General features: G+C 42.7%; 1 protein-coding gene across 1 annotated transcript in view; it reads left to right on the plus strand.

Moving 5' to 3' along the window:
* The window catches only part of PCSK1 (proprotein convertase subtilisin/kexin type 1), a 63,772-nt gene that overhangs the window by 19,300 nt on the left and 18,409 nt on the right, over window positions 1-26,063 (plus strand). The window contains exons 2-11 of the mRNA XM_083151754.1: window positions 530-634; window positions 2,593-2,703; window positions 4,385-4,531; window positions 5,492-5,568; window positions 6,985-7,073; window positions 8,106-8,278; window positions 9,294-9,506; window positions 12,543-12,643; window positions 13,706-13,939; window positions 17,772-17,929. Coding sequence (XP_083007880.1) covers window positions 530-634; window positions 2,593-2,703; window positions 4,385-4,531; window positions 5,492-5,568; window positions 6,985-7,073; window positions 8,106-8,278; window positions 9,294-9,506; window positions 12,543-12,643; window positions 13,706-13,939; window positions 17,772-17,929 — 1,408 coding nt within the window. The remainder of the gene's footprint in view (window positions 1-529; window positions 635-2,592; window positions 2,704-4,384; window positions 4,532-5,491; window positions 5,569-6,984; window positions 7,074-8,105; window positions 8,279-9,293; window positions 9,507-12,542; window positions 12,644-13,705; window positions 13,940-17,771; window positions 17,930-26,063) is intronic.

The raw sequence follows: 26,063 nt of genomic DNA on the forward strand, positions 1-26,063 counted from the left end.
CCATTCCGCCCCCTTCGCTATCAACTTCGACAACTAAACTATGGAACTCTCTTCCTGGTGAGGTGGTGTCGGCAGACACAATAAATACGTTTAAAATAAGGTTGGACAAACATTTATTGATTAAAAACATCCAGGGGCACAATTAAGAAAAACAATCTGTCTTTAAAATAAAATATCAGTATTCACTACATAAAAACAAGGGTTAAGCTAATAAACCAAGGTTGAACTACATGGACGCAAGTCTTTTTTCAGCCTTAACTACTATGACAGCTGCAGGGTGGTGTTGTTCTTTCCTGCTTATACCTTATGGGCTCTCCCGTCTGGCACTCACTGGCAGTTGGTGAGGCTCCACTATTTGAATTTTGTTACTGTCCACTGACAATGAAGTCTAGAACATATAGGGACTAATTTAATGGATCCTGTTGGAGTTTATGTGTCAATCGAGTATTGTTTGCCTGTGTATGTATAAAATATTTCTACATTTACTTTTAGAATTGTATTTAGGCATGTGCCATGTTTTTTCTTACAGATTGGATCACTTCAGAATCACTATTTATTTGAGCTACCAGAACATCCGAAGAGATTACGGAGAAGTGCTTCACACATTACAAAGCGTCTAGCGGATGACGAGCGGGTATGTTCCCTAGCAGGAATATGGCAATTCAGTGGAGGTTGACTATACATCCATTTCAAGCATTGGCTATATTGAGCTTCCAATTAAAAATCAGGACATCCACGTTACCTAATACAATTTCTTTTTGAAAGTAGAGTAGGGATGGCCATCGACCATCGACGATTAGAAATGATTGATGGTTTATGGCCGATGTCGAATAGTTTTGCCCACGATGGGGGAGAACCAGATGGTTTCCCACCATCGATGTCAAGCTTAAACGAATCGTTTCTTACTAGCTTTTTTCCCCAAGGAGTCGGGACACAGAGCATAGCTCCACCCCCTACACCTGTGAAGCCCCACCCCTGTACTTTGATTGGACCACAGGCCAATCAATGAAAATGGTTGACCATCGATATGTAAAAACATCGATGGTCATCCATTGAATAGCAGTACACTATCGATGGGCAGTTGCACTTTTGCCATCGATGGCAACCAAGCAGCAATGGCCATCCCTAGTTTTAGGAACTAAAATTATGAGGAAAAAACCTTGTGAGTTACTATACACCAGTGATGGAGAACCCTGGCACTCCAGTTGTTTAATTCAACATCCCAGCATGCCCTGCTACAGTTTTGCTATTTGGCCATGCTAAAACTGTTACCGGACATGCTGAGATGTGTAGTTCAACAACAGCTGGAGTACCAAGGTTCTCCATTACTGCTATATACTGTATTATATACTAGCCTTGTTAGTTACTATATAAATATACTATGGAGAACACAGGACTGTCCTATAAAACTGGGACATATGTAAGTTCTACACCTGTAACATATACACATGGATTATTCAGGGGCCCAACATTTTTATCAGTAAATTTCCATATACCCTAGAAGGTTTCATTTAAAGAACACATAGTAATTACAATATTAGCAAACTAAGACAAGTATATGGGGAAAGCAGCATTTTGAATGTGTTCTGTATAAACATTTTACTGGAATGATGTAAAGAATCTCATTTGCAACGCCTGCTATGCTCATACCTCCACCATTGATATACCTGTGATGTACAGTAGGAGCAAGTTTCATATTTGCTCCTTTGGTCATGGCTAGCCATGGCTATTCTATTGTTCTCAGCTGCAATACAATACGTATTGCAGCTGAGAACAATAGAATAGCCATGGCTAGCCATGGCCAAAGGAGCAACGATGAAACTTGCTCCTACTGTATATTAGGCTAGATACAGTGCATCTAACAAGAGTTCATCTAACAAGTCTTGATTGTTCACTGCTATCCAGCAGCCCGCAGTTCAGAGGCAACTATATGGTGTCTCTTAACTGCAGGCGTCTTGTAGGAGGACAGGGCAGGCAGCTGACATCCGGTGATATCAGCTGCTTGCACCCTGCACCAGCGTCACGGCCTCATTAGCAGGAGAACGCCCATGAAATGCTGGGCATTCCTGTAAGCTAATTGGGCTGCCCAGTGTCCCCCACCCTTCTCAACCCCCCGCCCGCTGTGTAGGGTGCGTGCACCCGGCAAACAGAATGTTTGCCGTGGGTGCACGCACCCTGCGTCTGCACATGCGCAGAAATGCATCTGTGCATTCGCAGATGCACACCATCGGTCCTTCGAATCAATTAGAATGAGGTCCACAATCCAGAATGCTTTGTTACAGGTTCAGCATTCTAGAAGGGTCTTCAAGTATGTGAACGTCCGCAGTGGCTGAAGGGCCCCACATTGGCTACCCTTGCTATAGGAAATTATTTGACGGATATAAACTATACAGTTTCAAAATACTGTCAGCAGCACTGTCGGGAGAATTTATTGTTGGTTTGGGTACATACATCAATTGTTCCCTGTTCCCACACTTAAACCACTTATGCAGCTTATTCTAAAAATACATTATGTACTTTCAATAGCTATAATTTGAAATTGTGTATAATACTGCAAATACTGTAACAAATGATGTATTGGTGTAATCCTAGGTTTCATGGGCAGAACAGCAGTATATTAAAGAGAGGAGTAAACGCTCTACCTCCAGGCAAGACACAGAGAAACTATTCAATGATCCCCTGTGGAGTCATCAGTGGTATTTAGTAAGTAGCAAAAGTCATTAACTTTTTGCGGTCCAATTTTTTGCAATTCAATAGTCTGGTATAAATGTTTAAACTAATTGTAATTTCTTTTTATTATTCAAAAATGGTCTACATTGAATGTTGAACGATGTTAATGATGTTCTTATTTTAATGTGGCACACCATTGGATCTGCTACTAGCGCTAGGGCTGTTGAACCTGACTAGATGTTGGACTTGAATGGGTTAAAAGGTCATTAGAGACATTCATAAGTAACTTCATCAAAGGGATTGGGATAAAGGCAGGGCACCGGTATCAATGACTGTATAACAGTAGTCTTAAGTAATAGGCTAGTTCACATACAGGAATACCATATACAAATTGTACAGTACATGAAATCATTATCTGGAGGTGCTAGCAGAGGTATAGTACATAGAAGGAAGGGTTGTTTATCCAAGAGAGGATGATGCAAAATAAACTCTCAGGTCTGGGCACTCTGCCTATTATTACATTAAAATATAACTTTTATTCGATTTAAGTAAAAAATCAGTGTCCAAAGGAACACACATGTCCAAAAGGAAATAAACACTTAAATGGAGCAAGAGTAACTAGATAACTCAATTAGAAGCCACCAAAATATACAGATGGAGCCCCTCTCTTCTTTGCCCGGCTCTCACCAGACCGTCTCCGCTGCGATAGCCGACGGAGGGGGACTCTGTCAGACCGGGACGCGCATGTGTCCCACGCGAACGCATGTACCAGTCTCTCTGCGGTTTCAGGGAGAAGGGCAGGGTTAGGGGGGTTCAGGGCGGAGATGGCAGCGGGGAAGTCGTCGGACAGCGGCAGGGAGCTCCGTCACCACAGGACGTGCGCGCATCTCATGCGCACGTGCCCCCTGGCGACGGCTGGCGACAGAATCACCAGCCCCTGCAAAGATGAAATGCGCTTCTTGGCCCAAGAAATCGTGTGATATAGCGGCCAAATAGCATGTTTTTGGAATCCGATCCCATCCGATGCGCAGTCCCTTGCGCATCGGATTAGAGCAGGAGATTGATCCTCCTGCACATGAGATAAATGGGAAGCGCAGCCATTAGTGCACATCGCTGATGCATCCAGCTTCCCTAGAGTCCTTCAGAGCTATTTTACCATGCAATAAATCTCATGTAAAAATGTGGCAAATCGAATGCAGGACTTCCAGGGAGCTGCAGGCCTAATGGGCTTGGTGCTGAAATTGTTCAAGGGCCTATTATGAAAGTGGAGGAGGTGAGATCTCTGCTATGTAGGCATGTAGAACACACACACGTTACGTCCCAATGTCTACGTAAATATATAAAGTACAAAAATCGCATTCATGTTTAAAATAGGGATGAAATACTAATACTTATGATTTATGGCCAACCTGGTGGCCAGCTGGTGTCTGTCTGGTGACCATCATGCTGCCATGATGATGGGACTATTTTTATGTGGAGGCCTGGAGCTACAGCTACATCCGCCCCATTGTTAATCTGGCCCTGGGTGGGAGGGGTGCTAATCCAAGCTGATTGAGTCTCTTGCAGAAAATGCAAAAACACTGTATTTACATTCAAATTCAATTGCAATCTGATCCCTAAATTAAACAGGAAATACAGCTTAATTTGTACTACAGAAGTGCATGATACAAAGCCAACAAATGTTCCATACTAATGTTGTACCTTCTGTTCCCAGCAAGACACAAGAGCAAGCTCATCTTTACCCAAGTTGGACCTTCATGTCATCCCAGTATGGCGAAAAGGAATAACTGGAAAAGGCGTTGTTGTAACTGTACTAGATGATGGTCTGGAATGGAATCATACAGATATATATGCAAATTATGTAAGTTAAATGCTTATTTAAGGTCTGTTATGGTATAGCAATTAAAGATACTCAGTTGGACACAGACAAGTAGCTAATTCCATATTTAACCCATCTGCAGTCACGTGACCTGTCAGCCAGCTGCAATAAACCTGCTTTCAAATGAACAGGGCCATTTCTTCTGTAAAAAAAATGACTGTAATCTGCCAAAATCTGGTAAAATGACCAGTTGAGGGGCTATTAGGTAATACGTGAGCAGTAATCATTTCTGAATAAGTAAAACTGTTTGGGAGGAAATTTACTAAGATGGGAGATCTATTTCACATGAGATGTAGCTAAGGGTAATCAAAATCTACTAATTTATATAGCACCTTGTACAGGATAATAGCTTCTAATAGTTGGCTGCCAATAGCAACATCCCATGTGAAACAAAACTCCCATGTTAGTAAATTTCCCCCTTTGACTGCAAATTAAATTGCATTTCCTCTATATAATATTGGTTTTATTCTGTGTACATTTTCAAAGGGGACTTGGCTGGTTTGTGTGGGAAGAATAAACAGAAGAAAGTTTGTGTTAAATAGTTATTTCTTCCCCAGGGTGCATAGAATAATATAAGCGGAATTAAGTAGCAAACGTAGAGCAATGTAATTATTCCATGATTTGAACAATACAGCCCACTGCCAGGGCTTAAAGTGGTCCTGGAGACTCACTGTCTTAAGCAAGCAAAGAGCTCCTCTTATTGGCTCTTCTTCACTTCAGCAGCGGAGACGGCATGACATCACATACGCTGTGCCAGAAGAAGAAGCCGCTAGGACAGGCTTTTCTGTTGGACTTACTGTTCAGGGCTATGGTAGAGGTGGAACTCAGTTCCCCCTACCATTAGAGGTGGTGGAACTCAGTTCCACCCTGTTCCCTCTCACTTTAACCCTTGCCCACTGCTTATGCTATATTTGATTCTAAATTCATGCTTTTTTTTTCCAGGATCCAGAAGCAAGTTATGACTTCAATGATAATGACAAAGACCCCTATCCACGATATGACATTACAAGCGAGAACAAGTAAGCATATATCCATTGCATCTGGTATGAAAAAACGAACATTAAAGGGCAAATAAATATAAAAATAATATCATATTATTTTACAGTGTTTGTCTGCATGATCATTTCTATGCAGATACAGTCGCAATTACATGTAGAATATAGGCATGCTGTATTTCATTTTAATGAACAGAGGCTGCCTGTGCTTTCTATTCTTCTAATAGTGATGAACATAAGATGCATTTGCCAAGGAAAAGGTGGAAACATGGCATAATTGCCATATCCTGTACAACCTCAAAACACCAGCTCTTTTTATGTCCGAATTTATAGAGCTGAATTGTGTGAGACTTTCTAGCTTGGCTATCATGATATCACAGACTGCAACTGTTATACTATATGTAACATTCCTCATGGTCTGAAAACGTTGGGCGCTTCCAGCTCTGAAAACACAGTGAGATGTTGGATCCGAATTGCTTTGATAGGGGTATATTCAATGCATCCAGCGAGGGGGTTAAACGGAGGGGATTGTAGAAAACAAGCGATCCTTGCTGTTTGATCCTGGTGCCGGCCGCTCACCCTATTAAACGCGGCAGGGAAATTCCCCCAAATAGCGAGGCTCGCAGCTAATGCAGGGAGCCTGCTGAATTTAGCCACGAGCCTTGCTGTTTCAGCGGCTGCACATGCTGTTTCCCCCTCGCTCCAAAAACCTAGCGAGGGGGGAAACAGCATTTGTAGGGGCTTCAATTGAATACTGTCACAGCTCGCAGAAAGCATTGAATACACCCCATAGTGTGAAAGACACACCATTACATTGGCCGAGTTCCAGGAAAATGTCAGACATTATAACATACTGTATGACTTAGGGCAAGATGTACTAAGCCTTTTAAAAATTCCTAAAGTGGAGAGTGACAAACCACCAACCAATCAGCTCCTACCTGTCATTTTTTCAAACCCAGCCTCTGACATGACAGTTTGGAGATGATTGGCTTGTTATTTATTACTCTCCACTTATCACTTTTCAAACTTAGTGGAACTTAGTACATCTGGCCCTTAGGGCCAGATGTATCAAGCTTCAAAAAGTGATAAAATGCAAAGTGATAAACAGCCAGCCAATCAGCTCCTACCTGCCATGTTACAGGCTGGGTTTGAAAAATGACAGGTAGGAGTTGATTGGCTGGTTGTTTATCACTCTCCATTTTATCACTTTTCAAAGCTTGATACATCTGGCCCTTAGTCTTACTTTTCCCCGGCCACTAAAATCATCTCCTATTACATAAGGGCCATCAAGTGCAATAGAAAAATGTACATTTTACATGATTAAAGATCATCATCACAAAAATAGTATTTTAATTGTATCAGGTACTTAAAGTGATTTGCTTTATTTTATTATTATTCTGGAAATGACGGCATTTCACGTCTTGTTGTCCATTTTTGTAGACATGGCACGAGATGTGTGGGAGAAGTTGCAATGATCGCAAACAATAATAAATGTGGTGTTGGCGTGGCATACAATGCTAAAGTAGGAGGTAAGCGTCAAGATTATGGGTGAGATGTATCAAACCATTTAAAAAGGACAAGTGGAGAAGTTTCCCACCAGCTTTTAGATATTTATAAAGTGCATTCTATGACATTGCTGTTAGAGGAAGCTGCTATGGGCAACATATCAGCTTCTCCCCTGTCCCCTTTAGAGAGTTTGTTACAGTACATGCCCAAAAATTTGCAATATTTGCTGTGTTATTTTGCGGGTATGGGTCATAGGCTCGACAAGGTCAACAGTCATTAGGTCGACCACTAAAGGTCAACATGCACCAAGGTCAACATGACACTGCGGACTGCCTGCTCCGCCGCTGCACCCTTAGCCCCCTGGCACTTCACGCTGACCAAACCCCACGCTGCCCTGGTACCACCTGCCTCCCTCTGTATCCGTCCCGGACTGAGACCGCCCTTAGGAGTCGGCGCCCAGCCCGGCCGCTCCTACTGTATGCCAGCCCTGGATGCAGCCCCCCATAGTAACCCAGTTCTACACTGCACAGAAGCTCCAAATACTGAGCAGTGATTGGGGGGCAGAGATAAGGCACTGATGGGAGCATCAAGCAGGAACTAATCCGTACTTCTGGTGGCCCAATCACCTGTTAAGCTACAACTACTGTATATGCCTTTTCTAAAGACTTGCACTTGTACACGATATTGCTGTTGAATGAATCATTATTTGGTATGAATAATTAATTCCTTGAGAGCTTATCTGTTACACACATACTATTCCTTTACAAACCAGAGGGACAGTAATGTGCAGATGGAGCAATATGACACTCCATAAGATCTTCATTAAGTATTCATTTATCTGAAGATGAACATTCATTGCACCATCTGCACATTGCTTTGCTGACTACAAACGTGGTAAATATTGGTCTGGGAACTGCAAATGTTTCCCGTGTTTATCTGAAGTCACACTGAAGCCATACTGAAAGCCATACTCGTGGATGTAAGCAATTTCTTGAAATATGACACATGGATTTCTGTGCATAGTGTGCAACTGATGTTTATGTTCTTTCCTTTAGGGATTCGGATGTTGGATGGTGTTGTCACTGATGCCATTGAAGCAAGTTCTATTGGATTTAATCCACAGCACGTGGATATTTACAGTGCTAGCTGGGGACCCAATGATGATGGGAAAACTGTAGAAGGCCCAGGGAGACTGGCCCAAAAGGCCTTTGAGTATGGCATTAAACAGGTGAGGGGCTGCATAAACATCCATTATATGTAAGCAGGCATCCAATAATAGAAAATAGAATTCTATAATACATATTGTAGATTTCTTTCCTCACACCATGATTCCATGGCCATTACTGAGTTAGGACTCAGCAGATGAGAGCCACAGTTTTCCATTAATGATTCTATAAAGAGTTTTGAGACACCTGTATTGGAAGCGTTGCAGTTGGTAGTAGCTGGGGGGGCATAGACCTTACACTTCCAGGTGAGCCCCAAAAATAGGATGATGGTGATCAGTCCAAGAGTATGAGTCTGTTTGTTTGTGAGTGACCCCCCCCCCCTATGTGTGACACCCCCCCCCCCCACTGCGCACACACACTCGTAGCCACCCCCCTGGAGCCGGCCGCAGGAAAAACTACATCGCCCAGCAGCCCTTGTGCCTCCCAGCACCTATTTGTGCCTCCTAGTAGCCCCTGGGACTCCCAGCAATCCCTTTCCCAGTGGGAAGATGGAGGAGAGACCACCAGAGTGCACCAGGCAGGTAAGTATTATTTTTATTTTTTACACAGGAGTTGGATACAGGAGGTTTTTTACCTTGTTACACCTCATACTCAATTGAATTCCCCCCCCCCCCCCCCCCCCCCCCCAAAAAAAAAAATCATCTATCTCCAAATTATTACCATGAAGTACTCTACTGGTTATATATTATGTACAATTTTAAAGTGCCTTTGTCACCTACATAAACACAGAAAAGGTATCAATCATGTGCTGAATGAATGTTCGTGAGAATGTCGTCTCTAAGGAAATACTAGGAACTCCTACCTCATGAATATAAGCCAATTGCTGATTAATATTAGTGGTTTCCTAATGTCACTGGCTCATCGGAGATGAATAAGCTGCAGATTACAGATTCCTCCCACTGTGTTAAGATCAGTAGTTTACTGTAATAGTTTCTGGTAAGTAGTTAAGAAATAAGATAATCTATTAATGAATCAGTCATGAATAAGCCATTAATGATGCAATACTTATATTCAAAGGGGCGAAATGGAAAAGGTTCCATCTATGTCTGGGCGTCTGGCAATGGTGGGCGCCAAGGCGATAACTGTGACTGTGATGGGTACACAGACAGCATGTACACCATCTCTATCAGCAGTGCCTCCCAGCAAGGACGCTCTCCCTGGTATGCTGAGAAATGTTCCTCCACATTGGCCACAGCGTACAGCAGTGGGGATTACACCGATCAGAGAATAGTAAGTGGGAAACTGACACTTGTCTATAAAGTCAAACTATAGTTATATGGAAGAGTTTTATATTGAGGTTTATATATTGTAGTCCCTTGATGGCTAACCTTGACACTCCAGATGTTGTTGAACTACACATCCCAGCATGCTCTGCTACAGTTTTGCTATTTGTCCATGCTAAAACTGATGCAGGGCATGCTGGGATTTGTAGTTCAACAACAGCTGGAGTGTCAAGGTTAGCCATCACTGTATGTAGTCACTGAAATACTTGTTTCTATGAAGAAAATAAAAGTGGGTTTAGTGTTAATACCATAGGCAGGCTCCCCTGGTACCTGTCCAGCACAGGGATCCGGGCAGCGGGGTCCATGCAGCAATGGGGAGTCAGTGGGGTCCCTGTGGCGGATGGGCAGTCAGCGGAGGGGTCCCTGTGGAGGAATGGAATTAGTAGCGCTACTAGTTCCAATCTGCAGCAGGGACCCCGCCGCTGACTTCCCATCCGCCACAGGGACCCTGCTGCCTCCCCAGCACTGCATAGACCCCGCTGCCCGGATCCCCGCTCTGGCTAGGTATCAGGGGAGGGGGGACAGTAGGGGGCCACGGATGTGTAGGGGCCCTGGGGCGACCCCCCCTGTTGCCCCGTGTATATCTGCCACTGACCATACAGTCAGTTAGTGATTCCCAAACTTTTTTGAATTACGGCACCCTAGAGTATCATAATTTTCTTCACGGCACCACTAGGCCAAAAGTTTCTTATAAAAAAAAAAAATTAAGTAAATTGTGTTTTAGATGTCATCATTGGGTTCAATTATGTGGTGAGGGACAGGATTCACCTGTGTTTGTCCACATATGTTATGATTGGAAGTCACAAGCATTGGGTTTGCCTGCTACATTGACACTAAATAATTTGAATTGGTCTTGGACCACCAACCCAGGGCACCCCTGCAAGTGTCCCATTGCACCCTAGGGTGCCAAGGCACACAGATTGGGCACCACTGCCATAGGTCATTATACAAAAGTCAATAATATATATTCACAGGAAAATCCCTGTAAAAAGTCAGGTAATATAGAATTTACTGTAATATTATTATTATTATAATATACATATATATATATATATATATATATATATATATATATATATATATATATACATATAATTGTTATTTCTCTATATTCTCAAGGCTTAAAAAAAGATACTGTACTAGGTTCAAAACTTTTTAAGTCAAAAGTATAACAATTAATGAAATAATAAAATGAATAGGATGTTGCACGTAATTAGGAAAATTTTCACATAAAGTAGAAAGAGAAACATAAAACAATAACCCAGTAGACTGATAATGGAAGTATATTATGTTATAGAGAGGGAATCCTAGTGTTCAAGGAGGAAAGGGCTGAAGAAAGAAGGTAGTTCCAAAAGTGAATTAGGAGGCAGGCATGATTGAGGTGCCATAGGCCCACAGGAAGTAATAGGTAGTTCAAAGACATTTTACAATGTGTTTAGCCATCTCTTCTGAGCTTAAACCAGTGAAAAGCAGAATGGAAAAAAATATGGAAATAACTAAAATATGACATTGAAGGACATTTGGAAATCTGGAGTTACACATAGTTTGCAAAAACACTTGTGAAACAGGTGTTGACATGTGCCGTTCACCCACCATGTACAATTTGAATTGGCTCAACATTTGCTGTGTAAGATGGCCGACACCTTCCCTCCCAAACCATGTATTCTATCAATACCTCCAACTTCGCCACTTCTATAACTCTCTCCCTCGACCAGCCCCTTCCCTTTCTCGCACAACATTTGAATCTCTCTGCAGAAATGCTCACCTAACCAAAAAGCTCATATCCACCATCTATCAAATACTCTTATCTCATAATCAACCGCTAAAAGAGACTCATGAACTAGCCTGGGAAAGGGAAACGGGAGAAACCTTAAGTCCAGCTACTTGGTCTAAAATTAGGATGGCTGTAGCAAAGAGCTCCATATCGGTACGAATCAAGGAAAACGCATATAAAATTTACTTCCGATGGTACATGGTCCCTACCAGACTGCACACTATATACCCCACATCCCCCGACTCTTGTTGGAGAATGTGTGGCCAAAGGGGAGCTTTTCTGCATGTTTGGTGGTCCTGCCCTTCCATTCAAACTTTCTGGAAGGAGGTCCACAGGCTGATCAAACAAGTCACGGGAACTCAAATGCCCCCATCTCCATTTTACTCTTTATTACTTAGACCACTACCTAAAACCCCACCACCAACTCAAAAACTAATAAATCATATCCTAGGAGCGGCGAAATGCCTCATTGCTGCACATTGGAAATCCCCCTCACCTCCATCCATAACTGCTGCCATCAACTCTACCTGGGCTACCTATAAAATTGAAAAAATTACCTCTATCTTGCATGATACCTCCCTCAACTTTATCAAAATATGGTCACCATGGACAACCCACTTCCAAGCCGAAGCCCCGTTGACTACCCTGTAATGCCTCCATATCCATGACACTGCCCTATTGACCGTCGACAGCTCCTCTGGACCCCTAAATCTTCAGATATCTGACTCTTTGCCCGTTTTCCTTAACCACACTTTTCCTTTCATTATCTTTCCCCTCTGTCCTAACTCCCTCATTCCTCCTTACTCACTCTCATCCCCCGCTCTCCTCCAACTAGAGCCCCCACACCTCCAACTATAACTTAATGCTTAGAATACTCAGGAATCATACCTCGCAAATAACATATAATTTTTACAAATGAGCACTCCATTCAACGATGTTTCTGTGTTATTTTTTATTTTATTTTTTGCGTTAAGCATATTACTGTCAATGCCATAATACATATCCTCCTGTAATCATTACTGCACCCATTTCATGTATGTTGATATGTGTTTAAAAAAAAAAAACAAATAATCTATTTTTCTCAAAAAAAAAAAGATGGCCGACACCACTACCAAATAAGCTGAAGTTACATTTGCAATAAGCTGTATTAAGGAAACAAAATAGAATTGTCAGTGATTTGTGCACTCTCTCATTTCGTTTCATATTTAGATAAGTGCTGATCTACATAATGACTGCACCGAAACACATACGGGAACCTCCGCTTCAGCTCCACTGGCTGCTGGGATATTTGCTCTTGCTCTAGAACAAAAGTAAGGACGCCCTGTCATCTGTTTCTTATATTTTGCCTAGGATGTATATAATATAGGACCAAATTACAATTTCAAGTTTCAAGGAATTTTAGTGTTTCTCACCAGCAAACTGCTTTGTAGCAATTTTCCTTTTAAAAAAAAAGAAAAGAAAAAATAGTGCAAAAAAACTACTTATTTAGCTTGGACCAAGAATGACAAAAATTTACAATGGATTGCCAGTAAATGAAATGGATTTTCCAATATAATGACTTAGGCCTGATTCAGCTTGGTTTGCATATGATAAGCTGCTCGTAGACTGCCTGTTGCAGCAAGGCTTGTAAAGCCAATGAAACTGCACCTTGCACCAGAGTCTTTTGGCCACTCCAGAAAAATAGGGGCAACTGGCTGCACCTACCCGCAAATGCCTCTGCCTGTCAATCAGGCAGAGGTGTATGCTGTTCTGCGCTCTGCTCCCCTTGCACAGAACCAAACATCGGGCATAATGCAGGTTGTATATCTGATGCGATACAACTTAAATTTGTCCCTTAGTTCAACTCAGTAGCAGTTATAAAGTAAAAAAAAGTAGTCTTATACCCTTTTCAGACAGAAAAGTCTGAAAATCTCAGCAAATACACAGCATTTCAAATGCAGTGTCATTTTGCCGGGAGCAGCCTGACCCCCCTTCACACAGAAGAACAAATTACCAGGTTGAAAATTTCTACCCAGTAATTTGCTGAATAACACAGGTATTTCTTCTGTGTGAAAGGGTCAACAAGGGTCATAAATCCCATGTCCTCGACCCTGGTCAATTCCAGGGTCGGAGACACGGGATTTACGACACGGGTGTGCCCTTTCAAACAGAAAAAGGACCCGTGTATTTAATGAAATTCCTGGGTGGAACTGCTTCACCCGGGTATTTCATTTTCTGTGTGAAAGGGGTATAAGTTATACTGAAAGAATCTTTGGGCATAGTTTAGTTCATATGTTGGTAAATGTTTATATAAAATATTTACTGTGAGATCTTTTTAGGTCAACATTTCAAAACAAATTGTAACATAAAATTGTCCATTTTCTTTCTTTAAGTCCTAATCTCACATGGAGAGAAATGCAACACTTGGTGGTCTGGACAAGTGAGTATGACCCGCTGGCCAATAATCCTGGCTGGAAGAAGAATGGAGCGGGACTCATGGTAAACAGTCGATTTGGGTTTGGCCTGCTCAATGCTAAGGCACTTGTGGAGTTAGCAGATCCTAAAACTTGGAAAGGAATCCCTGAGAAGAAAGAGTGCATTGTGAAAGACAGTGATTTCTCACCCAGGTAAACATATACATTTTGAGTTAAGGAATTTGGGGTAACATCGCACATTTCTGCAATTAATGTACTGCAAATTTGTTTTGTTATAGTCAAAAAATGAGCAACTATGATATTGGAAATCGTATTGTAGTGCACTTTTGAAAACTGGACCAATATTCACGAATATGCAGTCCATACAGCAGTGATGCGATATCACTGGTTATCAGGCTGCATTCTGCAGGTTAAATCAGTCCACAAATCTTTGCTTCCAGGGTGTGTACTGTAGGTTGACAGTGTATCTGTTTATGTATATTTGTCATGCCTTACTATAATGTAAGAATGTTTACCAGAATACCCGTGACAGGAGTGTCTGTAAAAAAAAAAAAAATCATTAAAATGCTTAAAAGAGCCATAGATATCAGATTTCATTGTCTTAGAAGGACCAGGTTCCTTAGAGACCAGGTTCCATCATACTTGCCTACACTCCAGGGGCGTACAGCCTCTGTCCAGGCCCCCTTTTCTCTAGCTGGCAGTGCATTAGTAATGGCTAGATAACTGTGGCACTGTGCTATAGTCCAATGCGCACAAAAAGGTGGCCATTTTTACGGCGATTATCCTACTGCACATACGCAAAATGCTGCTGTGCCATTTTATTACTGATTTTGCAGTGCTACCGCTGCAGGACTCTGGAAAGTATTGAAGAAATAGGTGCAGGGGGGCCGTTATACACCACACACCATACGCGCTTTATAGATGCACTCACAGAATGTTCTCCCAGACTTCTGGATGAGAAGGTCACCCTCCTGCTTCTGCCCAATTCCTTTTACAAAGTAGACTGATACTACTGGACATGCCCCTCACACTAGTCACTTCAAACTATGTCTGGGATAAATTGGGCAAGTATGGGTCACAAACAATGGTGTAGCAACAGCCCCTGAAGACACCACTGGTTGGAAGCTCTGGCGGTACTGTAGGAACATCTGTCCTGACATACCATACCGCTGTCAGTGCAGCTGAGAAGAGCTGCCTAAGGAGCACCACCATCGGAGAGATGTCCCACCAAAAATAGCAACTGCCTCAGAGGAGAGTTAGCAAGGACGCTAAAGGAGGTGGCAGCCATTTTTGAAGGGAACATTTTAAATAGTATGAAGGGACAGGTGCGTGCAGCGCCCCCCCCCCCCCCCCCCCTGGGACTGTAGACCCATGGTGGTGTCCAGGGTGGGGGATTTCCTGACAACGAGTAGAACCCCTGACGAGTTGCTATGGAAGAACGAGGCACCAGAAAGTTTTTTGGTAGGGGGGCAACAACATATGTAATGACTCCATGGATGCGTATCAACCAACTTTTCAAAATGTAGAATTGCACAAAAGATAGCACATTTGTGCCATTCCATTATATGTTGTACAAAGTATTAGGTGCCATTCAGAGTATCACTGAATAGGAAAGACCTCCGAATGCACATATGCTCCAGAAAGCGCGACTGAAACTTACTGTATAAGGCTCCATTTTATTTCACCAAATAAAACGTAGCAGCAACCAATTACCCATTTGCTTTGTCTAGAACGGGTATGCTGTTTTGCATGCCACTAATTAAGCTGTGTTGAAAATAATTCTGATTAGTACTGTTTACTCAAAATACATTTATATTCCATTAATCTATGCATGTACGAACACAGGCAGATGTTACACTGTATTACAAATTATGCAGTAAACAAAATGCAATTGGGTTAGCAAAGAGCTTGCTTGGTAACCTTGGCATTAGTATAAATGGGCATTCTCTGACATGATTGTTTGAATACATATTTTGGCTTAATTTTTCCTTGGATATAGCAGAAAAAAAAATCAGTCCCATCAGTGTTATTCATCATTTTTTCTTTGTGCGTTCAAAAGCTTTAAATATCTCTTCAAATAAATGTTGTGAGATAAAAATAGGTATAGGGTTTCATGCCTGAATAAATTATGTTTGTGTCAACACTCCATAATTCTATGTCATTGGTTAAATGAAACACCATGGAAATCGCAACATATAATTAGTCTGCCAAACTAAAAATAGCTAACGGTCTCTAAGGAAATGTAATCCGTCAGTATTGCTGGAACAAAATATTATTCAAGATATAATAATACCACAATACAAATCCTCTCTGGACAGAAGACTTTACATGATATGTTATATTTATAAGCTGCTAAGTAATCCTTTTCGTGATTTTTAACAATCATTTTTGTTGAAGTTTCCTAGGAAAAGATAGGGCTACAGAAAATAAAAAGGGACAGAAGGGAAGCCAGGTATATTACATATGGAAAGGACTTTTGCCCAAATAGACATCAGGTAACCAAACCGGGATATTTTCAACAACAACTAGGTCGACATCACTAGGTCAACATGCAGGAAGGTCGACATGGGTCTAGGTTGACATGGGTCAATGTCGACATGGGTCTAGGTCGACAGGTCATTAGGTCGACACAAGCATTATGTCCACATGGGCAAGGTCGACAGTCAAAAGCTCGACATGGTTTTTTTCACTGTTTTTTGAGCCGACATGTGCCAACTGGTGGTATTTCATGCCTTACCATCCACTAGCACGTGGTGGGAGAATAAAATAGTGTGCTGAGCATAGCGAGCCACCGTGAACTAAGCATTGCGAGCACAGCGAGCGATGCGGTGCACTTTCAAATGTGTCCATGTCCACAGTGTCGACATTCAGGTAAAAAAGTGAAAAACCCCATGTCAACCTTTTGACTGTCGACCTTGCCCCTGTCGACCTAATTCTTGTGTCGACCTAATGACACTGTCAACCTTGACACATGTCGACCTTGTTCCATGTCGCCATAAACCGATGTCAAACTTGCTGCATGTTGACCTAGTGGTGTCGACCCAGTGCTTGTTGACCTAGTTGTAGACAATATGATCCACACCCACGAAACATACGTTAAAAATACAATGGAGTCCTGGGCAAACACATCTAAACCATTTATATGAGAATGAAGGAAGCAGAGGAGGAGGGTATTTGGCTGGCTAGGCGAATGGTGTGAATAGGGCTTCCATTACTAGCGGTAAAACGCTGTGCCAACAACAAATTGTACCCTATGCCAGCAATTGCATTCCCCCACTTAGCGCTTCTCTTTAGATCATGATATCTTATTTAAATAGAATTACAGTGTTTGTTAAAACCTGTTTCAATAATAAAATAAAAATATTGGTAACATGAGGTATTTCTAAGGTATCTATGCTGCCATGGAACTCTTTCCATGAATCAAGTGACACAAATAATATCACTATATACAATAAGCCAATGATGACATCACTAGGTACTTCTAAAATAAGTAAAGTGCTAGAAACTGTAAGCAGTCAGGCTTTTAGTTTCAGTTTGTGAATATTTCTTGATAAATTACACAATCTGCTTTGTCATTTCTTTATTGGTGAGGTACAGGGGTAAAAAAAAATATATCAGGATTTCCAGGGGGGTGGAGCCAACCATGGGGGTGGAGTGTGAAGTGAACCAGTATATAGTGTGTCCTGCTATGCATTGAAGTAGGGATATGTTGTACAACCCGTGATTTGCTGGTATAGGGGCGGTAAGGGGCGTGGCTTAATTGCAGCTTAATTACATGAAAAATCTGGGTCTATAAAGAGCTAGGGTTTCAGGTATATAGCTATAATTTTTTGTCTTTAATTAAATTAAAGATATCTGTTGTGATATGGTATTAGATGGTTTATATAGTATGTTCCATATTTGTTCACAAGAGAATACATTGTGTACAAACAATCTTTATCATTGGCCTTATTGGTGTGATTGGAATTTACTGTAGAATAATTACAGAGATCATTTCACCAATCTTTCTGTTTCTGTTTTGCAGATTTTTAGGATCAGAAGATGAAATCACAATTGAAATTCCCACAAAGGCATGTGTAGGCCAAGATAATTATATAACGTCTCTGGAACATTTGCAACTGGAAGTTTCTATAGATTATACTCGTCGAGGAGACCTTCACATCACACTGACTTCACCGTCAGGTAAATCATTAAAACACTTTGGGACCGACACACTGGCGTTGTAGCATATGTTTTAAAAATACAATAGATGACATGTGTAACGACTACTGCGCTGATATACTGTAGGGCCTGATTCTGATTTAGGAATAAGCTAAAGCAGGCATGTCCAACGTTGGCCCTCCAGATGTTGTGAAGCTACACATCCCAGCATGCTTTGCCACAGTTTTGCTATTAGAGAATGCTAAAACTATTGCAAAGCATGCTGGGATGTGTAGTTTCAAAACATCTGGAGGGCCAACGTTGGACATGCCTGAGCTAAAGTAAGCAAGAATATGTACTGTAACTGTGGACCTTATTCTAGTTCACTCTTTCTGACAAAATCCTTCTTAGATGGCCAAAACCATGTGCACTGCAGGTGGGGCAGATGTAACATTTGCAGAGAGAATTAGATTTGGGTGGGGTTTTACTTCAAAGTGATATCTATATTGCAGTGTAAAAATAAAGCAGCCAGTGTTTACCCTGCACAGAAACAAAATAACTCACCCAAATCTAAATCTCTATGCACAAGTTACATCTGCCCCCCTGCAGTGCACATGGGCCCTTATTCTGATCGGTGCGGCCGGATCCGATTATGCGGCCAGGACCGTGCGTGCGAAACCCCGCCTTCCATACGGATCGCCAACTCCGTCCGTACGCGGTAACAAGCTGGCCGAACGGACCGCACGTGTATTTTTCACGGAATACGCCTCCTCCATCTCAGGGAACCTCCCCCATCATTCGATGGTCGCAGACCATCGAATGCAGGACCGAGTGCTCCACCAGCTCACGCAACCTCAGACCACACCGACATTTTTCCGTGCAAAAGCAGGGATCTGGGCGAGCAGCTGACATCCGGCGATGTCATATGTCCGCCCCCTACACGTGCGTCACGGCCGCATTACCATACGTACGCCCAGCGTTTTCATGGTAACGCCCATGAAACGCGGGGCGTACGCATATGGTAATGAGCCCAAATAGCCCTTCACGCCCCTCTCCACCCCCTGTTCGGAGTGTTCACATTTCATGCGGGATTTGGCCGTACGCCCCGCTCGCACATGCGCAGAGACGCCTCTGCACATGCGCAGACACAAAACATCGGCGGCACGAACGCACGCGGATATTACCGCACCGACCAGAATAAGGGCCATGGTTTTGTCCATCTAAGAAGGATTTTGTCAGAAAGAGTGAACTAGAATAAGGCCCTGTGTGCCTGGGAAAACTGTGTTGCACTGCAGTTGAGGCAGTTTTAAAATGTACAGAGCGATATAAATTTGGTGTCCAAATTAAAATCTAAATTACAGTGTAAAAATGTAATTTCTCAGTATCCTTGGGATTCATGCACAAACAGCCAGTATTTACCCTGCATGAAAAAAAGTATGTACAGCATTGCAACATAGTTCTTCCAAGTACAGCGTTACTTACTCTTTCTTACTTAATTCCAAACTCAGACCCATTGGTGGAAAAAAATAATCGTAACCAATAGCAGCCAATAGATTTGAAGTTGGTATTTGTATTTTAGTAAAAAAAAAAAAGAAGAAGGAAGCAGCACTTTAATTGAATGCTGAGAGTTACAGTAACGGGGCCTACACATAGGGCGAAATTAGGACATTTTCTAAGCAATCTAACCAGATTAGGGCCACAGCGATAATGATGCGTGGCCCCGCGCATCACTTTTTCGCCCGACGATTAATATCCATCATGATAAATATAGTTAACCGGTCATGGTCAGTGTTCTCACCGGATAACACTTCCCTTGAAAAATTGTTCAGCACAAAGCGCTGGCACATTACTGTGCAGCGCTGTGTGCTGAGCGATCTTGCTGAATGATCTACATTACTCAGATCGCTCAGCGGTGTCACCAGGTGTGTAGGCCCCTTAACACGTCCCCAATGGTTTTTAAATGTTTTTAAGTTGACCAACCCTATCAGTAGGCTTGGTCATCTAGGTTCAGGACAGTCACAGTGTGGTTGTCGCATAATATTTATTTCTGGTTTCTGTTCCATGAATTGTAAGGCAAGTCTATTATTCACAGAAAGATTTCTATCACTGGGTATTGTCTGTTTATTTGTACACAATTCTAGCAGTGAGAAAAACAAATATTGAATTGTTTGCTGCGGTTACAGGATGTGGATTTTTCCATAGGCTTTGCTGCATATACTGTATAAAACATTATTCAAACTTATTGAAATGTTGATGTGTGTTCTATAGGAATAAAGGTATTCTCTGTGCTTGCTAATACACTGTAAATCTGCTCAGTCATATTTGAGTGCTTGGATTTTTTATAAGAAAAGCGTAATTTTATATAAGTACCGCACATGTATACACTGTTTGTTTTGTATTGTAGTTTTTTTTTCCAGACCCTCAACTTTTTGGGCTTTTTAGTATTAACAAATTGCATAATAAATTCTATTTAAATAACTGCAAATATATTTCAGTCCCAACTATCCCCAATTGTTTCAAACATCCATAGTTTTGCATTATAATAATAACAGGTCACATATTAAATCTAACAAACATATAGATATCCTGGAAATACATTCTTTTGGCATTGCCAAGACAGGAAAGCCCCTTTCACATTGCAGCTGTAACACGGCATATTGCCGATTTTTAACTGCTTTAAAACGGTACCAGCTGCAATATGAAAGCTCCACAATCAATTTACCGGTTAGAAAATACCGGTATTTTGAAACATGTTAAAAGCAGGATCCTACATGTTTCAGAGCCATTTTACCTGCAGTCTGAACAGCTCAGAAACAGTATTTGCTACAAATGATAACCACACTAGATACCCGCCCACAAGCAGGAAAAAAAAACATTTAAAATTACATTGTATGTCTTTCTATGGGTGAAATGGGTTGAATCTAAACAGTATTGAAACTACAATATACCTTTACAACATGCAATATAAAAAGGGGTTTAACTGGCTTTTGACCCGTTTTAAGACACGTTTGCAAAAACGGGTTGAAAGCAGGTTTTTGCAATGTGAAACCAGCTTAACTTATATAGACCTGAGGCAACCGTAATGCCTAAACCCTGTCCAGAACTGGCAATCGGACACCCCATCAATGATCTGTGATCTGTCAGGGAATTAGGGAAATTCTTCATTTTAAAAATCCCCAATTTCCTGGTTAGGGAAGATGCCATAGTGCAGAGATTTCCTGGCTTCTTCAAAGGGTGGTTTGCATTGCATTGTAAGCCACCAAAAGTGACCAAGTGATCTGATGCTGGTTGAATCACTAATGCAGCAGGAAACCTCTGCCTGTTATAAATGCATCTTGCTGAATTACCATACAGCGCTATCTCTGCTGCTTCCCAACAATAATAACGCCACCAACCATATCTGAATTAGACTCAATATCAGTAATGTATGGGGGCATTTACTTCATGTATTTGCCCTTGGAAACTCTTTATGGTATACAATTACAGGCTACTACTGTATGTGAAGGAGTGAAGCAATGGTGTACAACTACACAACCACATAGATGAGGTTTGTCAAGTTAAATGAAACACAATAGACAGCCAAACAATAAGCGCGTACATTATATATAATAAGAATGATGCAAAGTTAAAATACTACCCAAGCACTTAAAATTAGGTATAGCAGGAACATACTACACAAGCACATGCTGTAGATGAGATATAAAAAGACTAATGGTGCACAGTAAACAGTTACTCAAGAGCATAGATGAGATATAACAATACTAAAGATGTAACACAAGTACTGTAGATCAGATGCATAACTTTATCCCATCCGGAGGCCAGCTGAAATGTAGTGCCCCATCCCCCCCCTCCTTAAAAAAGGTGTGAAAATGGTCAGACTCACAAGATTATATCACAGGCCCGCAGCAGAGGTGGATGCACCATTGCTTGCTGCAGAGCGTGCTGAGTGGTACCAGACTGGAGCTGTCCAGTGCCCTATTGCAGGTGTTAGCAAGGTTTCTGGAACAGAGCCATATAACTGTTCAGCAGCAGCAGAGCTCCATTGGAAGATCAGCAGTAACACTTGGACCCCACTGTGAACCAGCAGGTGCCCATTTTGGGCTTGGAGCCCAGAGGTAGGAGTCTCCATTGCCTCTAGGAGTTACACCCCTGAAGTAGACAGATTGTATGTAAAAAGATTAAGGTTGCACAATAAACAAATACACACAAATAAGATAACAAAAAGACTAATGAGGATGATAAACAGCTATCAAACTATATTGATAAGATATAACAACACTAATGGTGCACAATAAATAGCTGGGCAACCACATAGATGAGATATAACAAGACTAATGAGTCACAGAGAACAGCCATCACACTATATAGATAAGATATAACAACACTTAATGATTTTCAATGAACAACGGCACAACTACATAGATGCCATATTGCACTCACAGGTGGATAATCCAATCTCAAGCTTCTCATTCACACTGCAGCTGCTAATTCTCCAAAAATTGTTCAACCACAAGCTATATAGGTAAAGGGCCAGATGCACTTAGCTTCAAAAGTGATAAAATGGAGAGTGATAAACAACCAACCAATCAGCTCCTGCCTGACATTTTTCAAATACAGTCTGTGACATGGCAGGTAGGAGCTGATTGGCTGGCTGTTTATCACTCTCCATTTTATCACTCTTAAAGCTTAGTGCATCTAGCCAAAAATCTTAAAACATTAAATGAAGACGTATCACAGCGCCGTGCTTCAATGTTTAGACCCTCTGTGTGAGTGAAAAAGTTCTATATAGGTATATGTCCAATGAGAATTAAGGGCCCCTTACACTTGTGAGATTTTGTCAGATTTGACCCAATTCTGGTGGATTGGGTCAATTTATCTGACAAAATCTGATTTGCCTGTCTGACAAAATCTTATGTGCCTGATGTGTAGGACGCAATGCACAATCCTGTGCCATTGGGTTTAACCAAGAGATTGTAAGAGATTGATCCTCCTGCACATAGTATATATCTCGAGTCAGTCAGGTCCAACTTGTTGGACAATAAGTTGGACAAGTGTAAGGGGGCCTTTAGTAATATCCATAAATTACTTTGATCCCAAAATAAATGTAATCTCCTTTAAAAATACCAAAATTATTTGTATTTTTATTTTCCTATTTGCAATAAACACTGTTTTTATGACTGGGTTTATTACTAATTGGAAAATAAAAATATTTTGGGGATATTTAAAGGAGATGACATTTATTTTGGGATCAAATGGACATTACCAATTCTCATTGGACATGTATATATACTACCTCCTACCTTTTGTCTGTAAATACCCTGTTTGTTGTATCACTGTCTCTTTTTGTAAAGCGCAACGGAGATATATATTATACTAGGTGATTCATCGCGCCCTACGGGCGCTCTTCACACCGTCGTAAGGGGCTGCGCCCCCTTAATTTGTGAACGTTTGTATATGAGAAATATGGTTAGAATTGTATGAAAGATGCCCTGTATTGCAACTTAGGTGTCCGCGAATCGCGGGAGGGGGGTCGCGGAGGGTGCCGCGAATTGCAGGAGGGGGGGTCGCGGGGGATGCCGCGAATTGCAGGAGGGGGGGTTGTGGGGGGGTGGATGCTGCGAATCGCGGGAGGGGAGGGATTGCAGAGAATCGCGGGAGGGGGGTCGCGGGGTGGGTTGCCGCAAATCGCGGGAGGGGGGTTACGGGGGCGGAGGTTGCGGCGAATCATGGTAGGGGGGGTCGCGGGGGGTGTGCCGTGAACCACGGGAGGGGGGGTCACGGGGTGGGGTGCCGAGAATCGCGGGGGGTGTGTGTGTGCCGTGAATCGCGGGAGTGGGGGTTGCGGGGGGGGGGGTGGGGGGGGGTGTGACGCAAATCGCCACAAGAAAAAATCAACACAGAAAGGTCAACACATGTAAATGTTGACATAAGTTTGGCACTTCATTGGTGTCCATGTCGACACATGAGAATGAATATGAAAATATTAAAAATGAAAAAAAAACTTCAAAAATCAAAATGTCAACCTTTTTCATTGTCGACCATAGCATGTCAGTGTTTTCCATGTGCAATTTAATTCTGGAGCTGCCGCGAATCACGGGGGGTGGATGCCGCGAATTGCGGGAGGGGGGGTCGCGGGGTTGGGTGCCGCGAATCGCGGGAGGGCGGGGTTCACAGGGGTTCCGGTGGGGGGTTGCCGCGAATTGCGGGAGGTGGGGGGTCACGGGGGGTCGGAAGCGGGGGGGGGGGGTTGCGGGGGGTGTGACGCGAATCGCCACAAGAAAAAATCAACACAGAAAGGTCAACACATGTAATAGTTGACATAAGTGTGCCACTTCATTGGTGTCCATGTTGACACATGACAATGAATATGAAAACATTCAAAAAATGAAATAAATCTTCAAAAACTCATGTCAACCTTTTTCATTGACGACCATAGCCGTGCCAGTGTTTTGCATGTGCCATTTAATCCTGGGGCTGCTGCGAATTGCGGGGGGGGGGGTGCCGCGAATCGCGGGAGGGGGTCGCAGGGGGGGTGCCGCCAATCGTGCAAGGGGGGTCGCGGGGGGTTCTTTTTGCCGCGAATCGCGGGAGGGAGGTCGCGGGGGGGTGTTTTTTCCGCGAATCGGGGGGGGGTCACGGGGGAGGGTTTGCCGCGATTCGCGGGAGGGGGGGGTCGCGGGGTGGTGGTTATGCCGCGAATTGCGGGAGGGGTCGTGGGGGGTTCTTTTTGCAGCGAATTGCGGGAGGGGGGGTCGCGGGGGTGTTTTTGCTGCGAATCGCGGTAGGGGGGGTCGCGGGTGTTTTGCCGCGAATCGCGGGAGGGGGGGCGCGCGCGGGGGGGAGGTTTTGCCGCAAATCGCGGGAGGGGGGCGCTCACCTGGTGGCTGTGGAGTAGCAGTGCTGGGCAACATGGGAAGGCAGTGGGTGTCTGGCACTGTCTGTGGGCTCACTGGGCTGGTTCTCTGTCACATACCTCCCAACATGACCCTCTCCAGGAGGGACACAATGCTCTGTTTCTAGACTTCCCCTTGATGTATGATTGCCATCACCTGTATTAAACAGGTTAATTTCTCAGAAAGGTGTTCAGCACAGATGAAGGCAATCACACATTAAGAGGAAAGTCCAGGAACAGAGCGTTATAGACACAGACACCCACTTTGAGTGACAGATGTAGCCAAATATATAGGAGATATATATATATATATATATATATACATATACATGTGGAGGTAGATTTGGCACTCCCAAAATTGAAGATGAGTTGCCCTGGGTGCCTTGCATAAATGTAAACAGCAAATATGGAAAGAGAGAAGTTACTCCAGGGGTCTTTAAAATAATCTTTAGTAATGCTTGTGGATAAAACAATCAGGTAACATGCTAAACAGGCGTCAACGTTTCAATGCTCCTGGCATTTTTGTCAGACAACATGGAACCTGATACCAATAGTTGAAAAACCTCTAAATAGCGGGACATGAATATAAACTTACCCAGTCTGCATGACCCAGCCAGCGGCCGCGTGCGGCATGGCTCCCGGTCCTGGAAATGGGTGGGCGGCTGTCGCTAACATCAGTCCCTGACTGCTGCTAAGCAATGTCAGGACTCTGTCCATGGCCGCCAGCCGGATCCACCTACAGAGGGGAACACAAATGTGGTGCAGTGTGTAAAATGCTGAATGCATATACGTAGAAATAAAGATAATGAAGAGAATATATATCAGCTCTTTCGGATTTCAGTATCACTTATATGCGGATGATACTCAAATCTATCTATCAACCCCAGAGTTGTCACCAGTGGTTTTGGGCCGAGTCTCTGAATATCTCTCTGCCATCTCATCTTGGATGTCTTATCGCCAGCTCAAACTCAATATTTCCAAAACGGAATTACTTATATTCCCGCCAACTAAGAACAGTTACCATCCTGATATCTCCATCGCTGTTAACAACTCCACAATCCACCCTACCCCACAAGCTCGTTGCTTAGGGGTCATCCTCGACTCTGAACTGTCCTTTCTTCCCCACATTCAATCTGTCTCAAAATCATGTTACATGCATTTGAAAAACGTATCCAAAATACGACCCTATCTCACACAAGACACTACTAAATCTCTTATCCATGCACTCATTATATCCCGCATTGATTATTGCAATAGTCTCCTAACTGGTCTTCCCAAGAACAG

The sequence above is a fragment of the Crinia signifera genome, chromosome 1 (genome assembly GCF_055691185.1).
Source record: "Crinia signifera chromosome 1, ASM5569118v1, whole genome shotgun sequence".
Classification (NCBI taxonomy): Eukaryota; Metazoa; Chordata; class Amphibia; order Anura; family Myobatrachidae; genus Crinia; species Crinia signifera.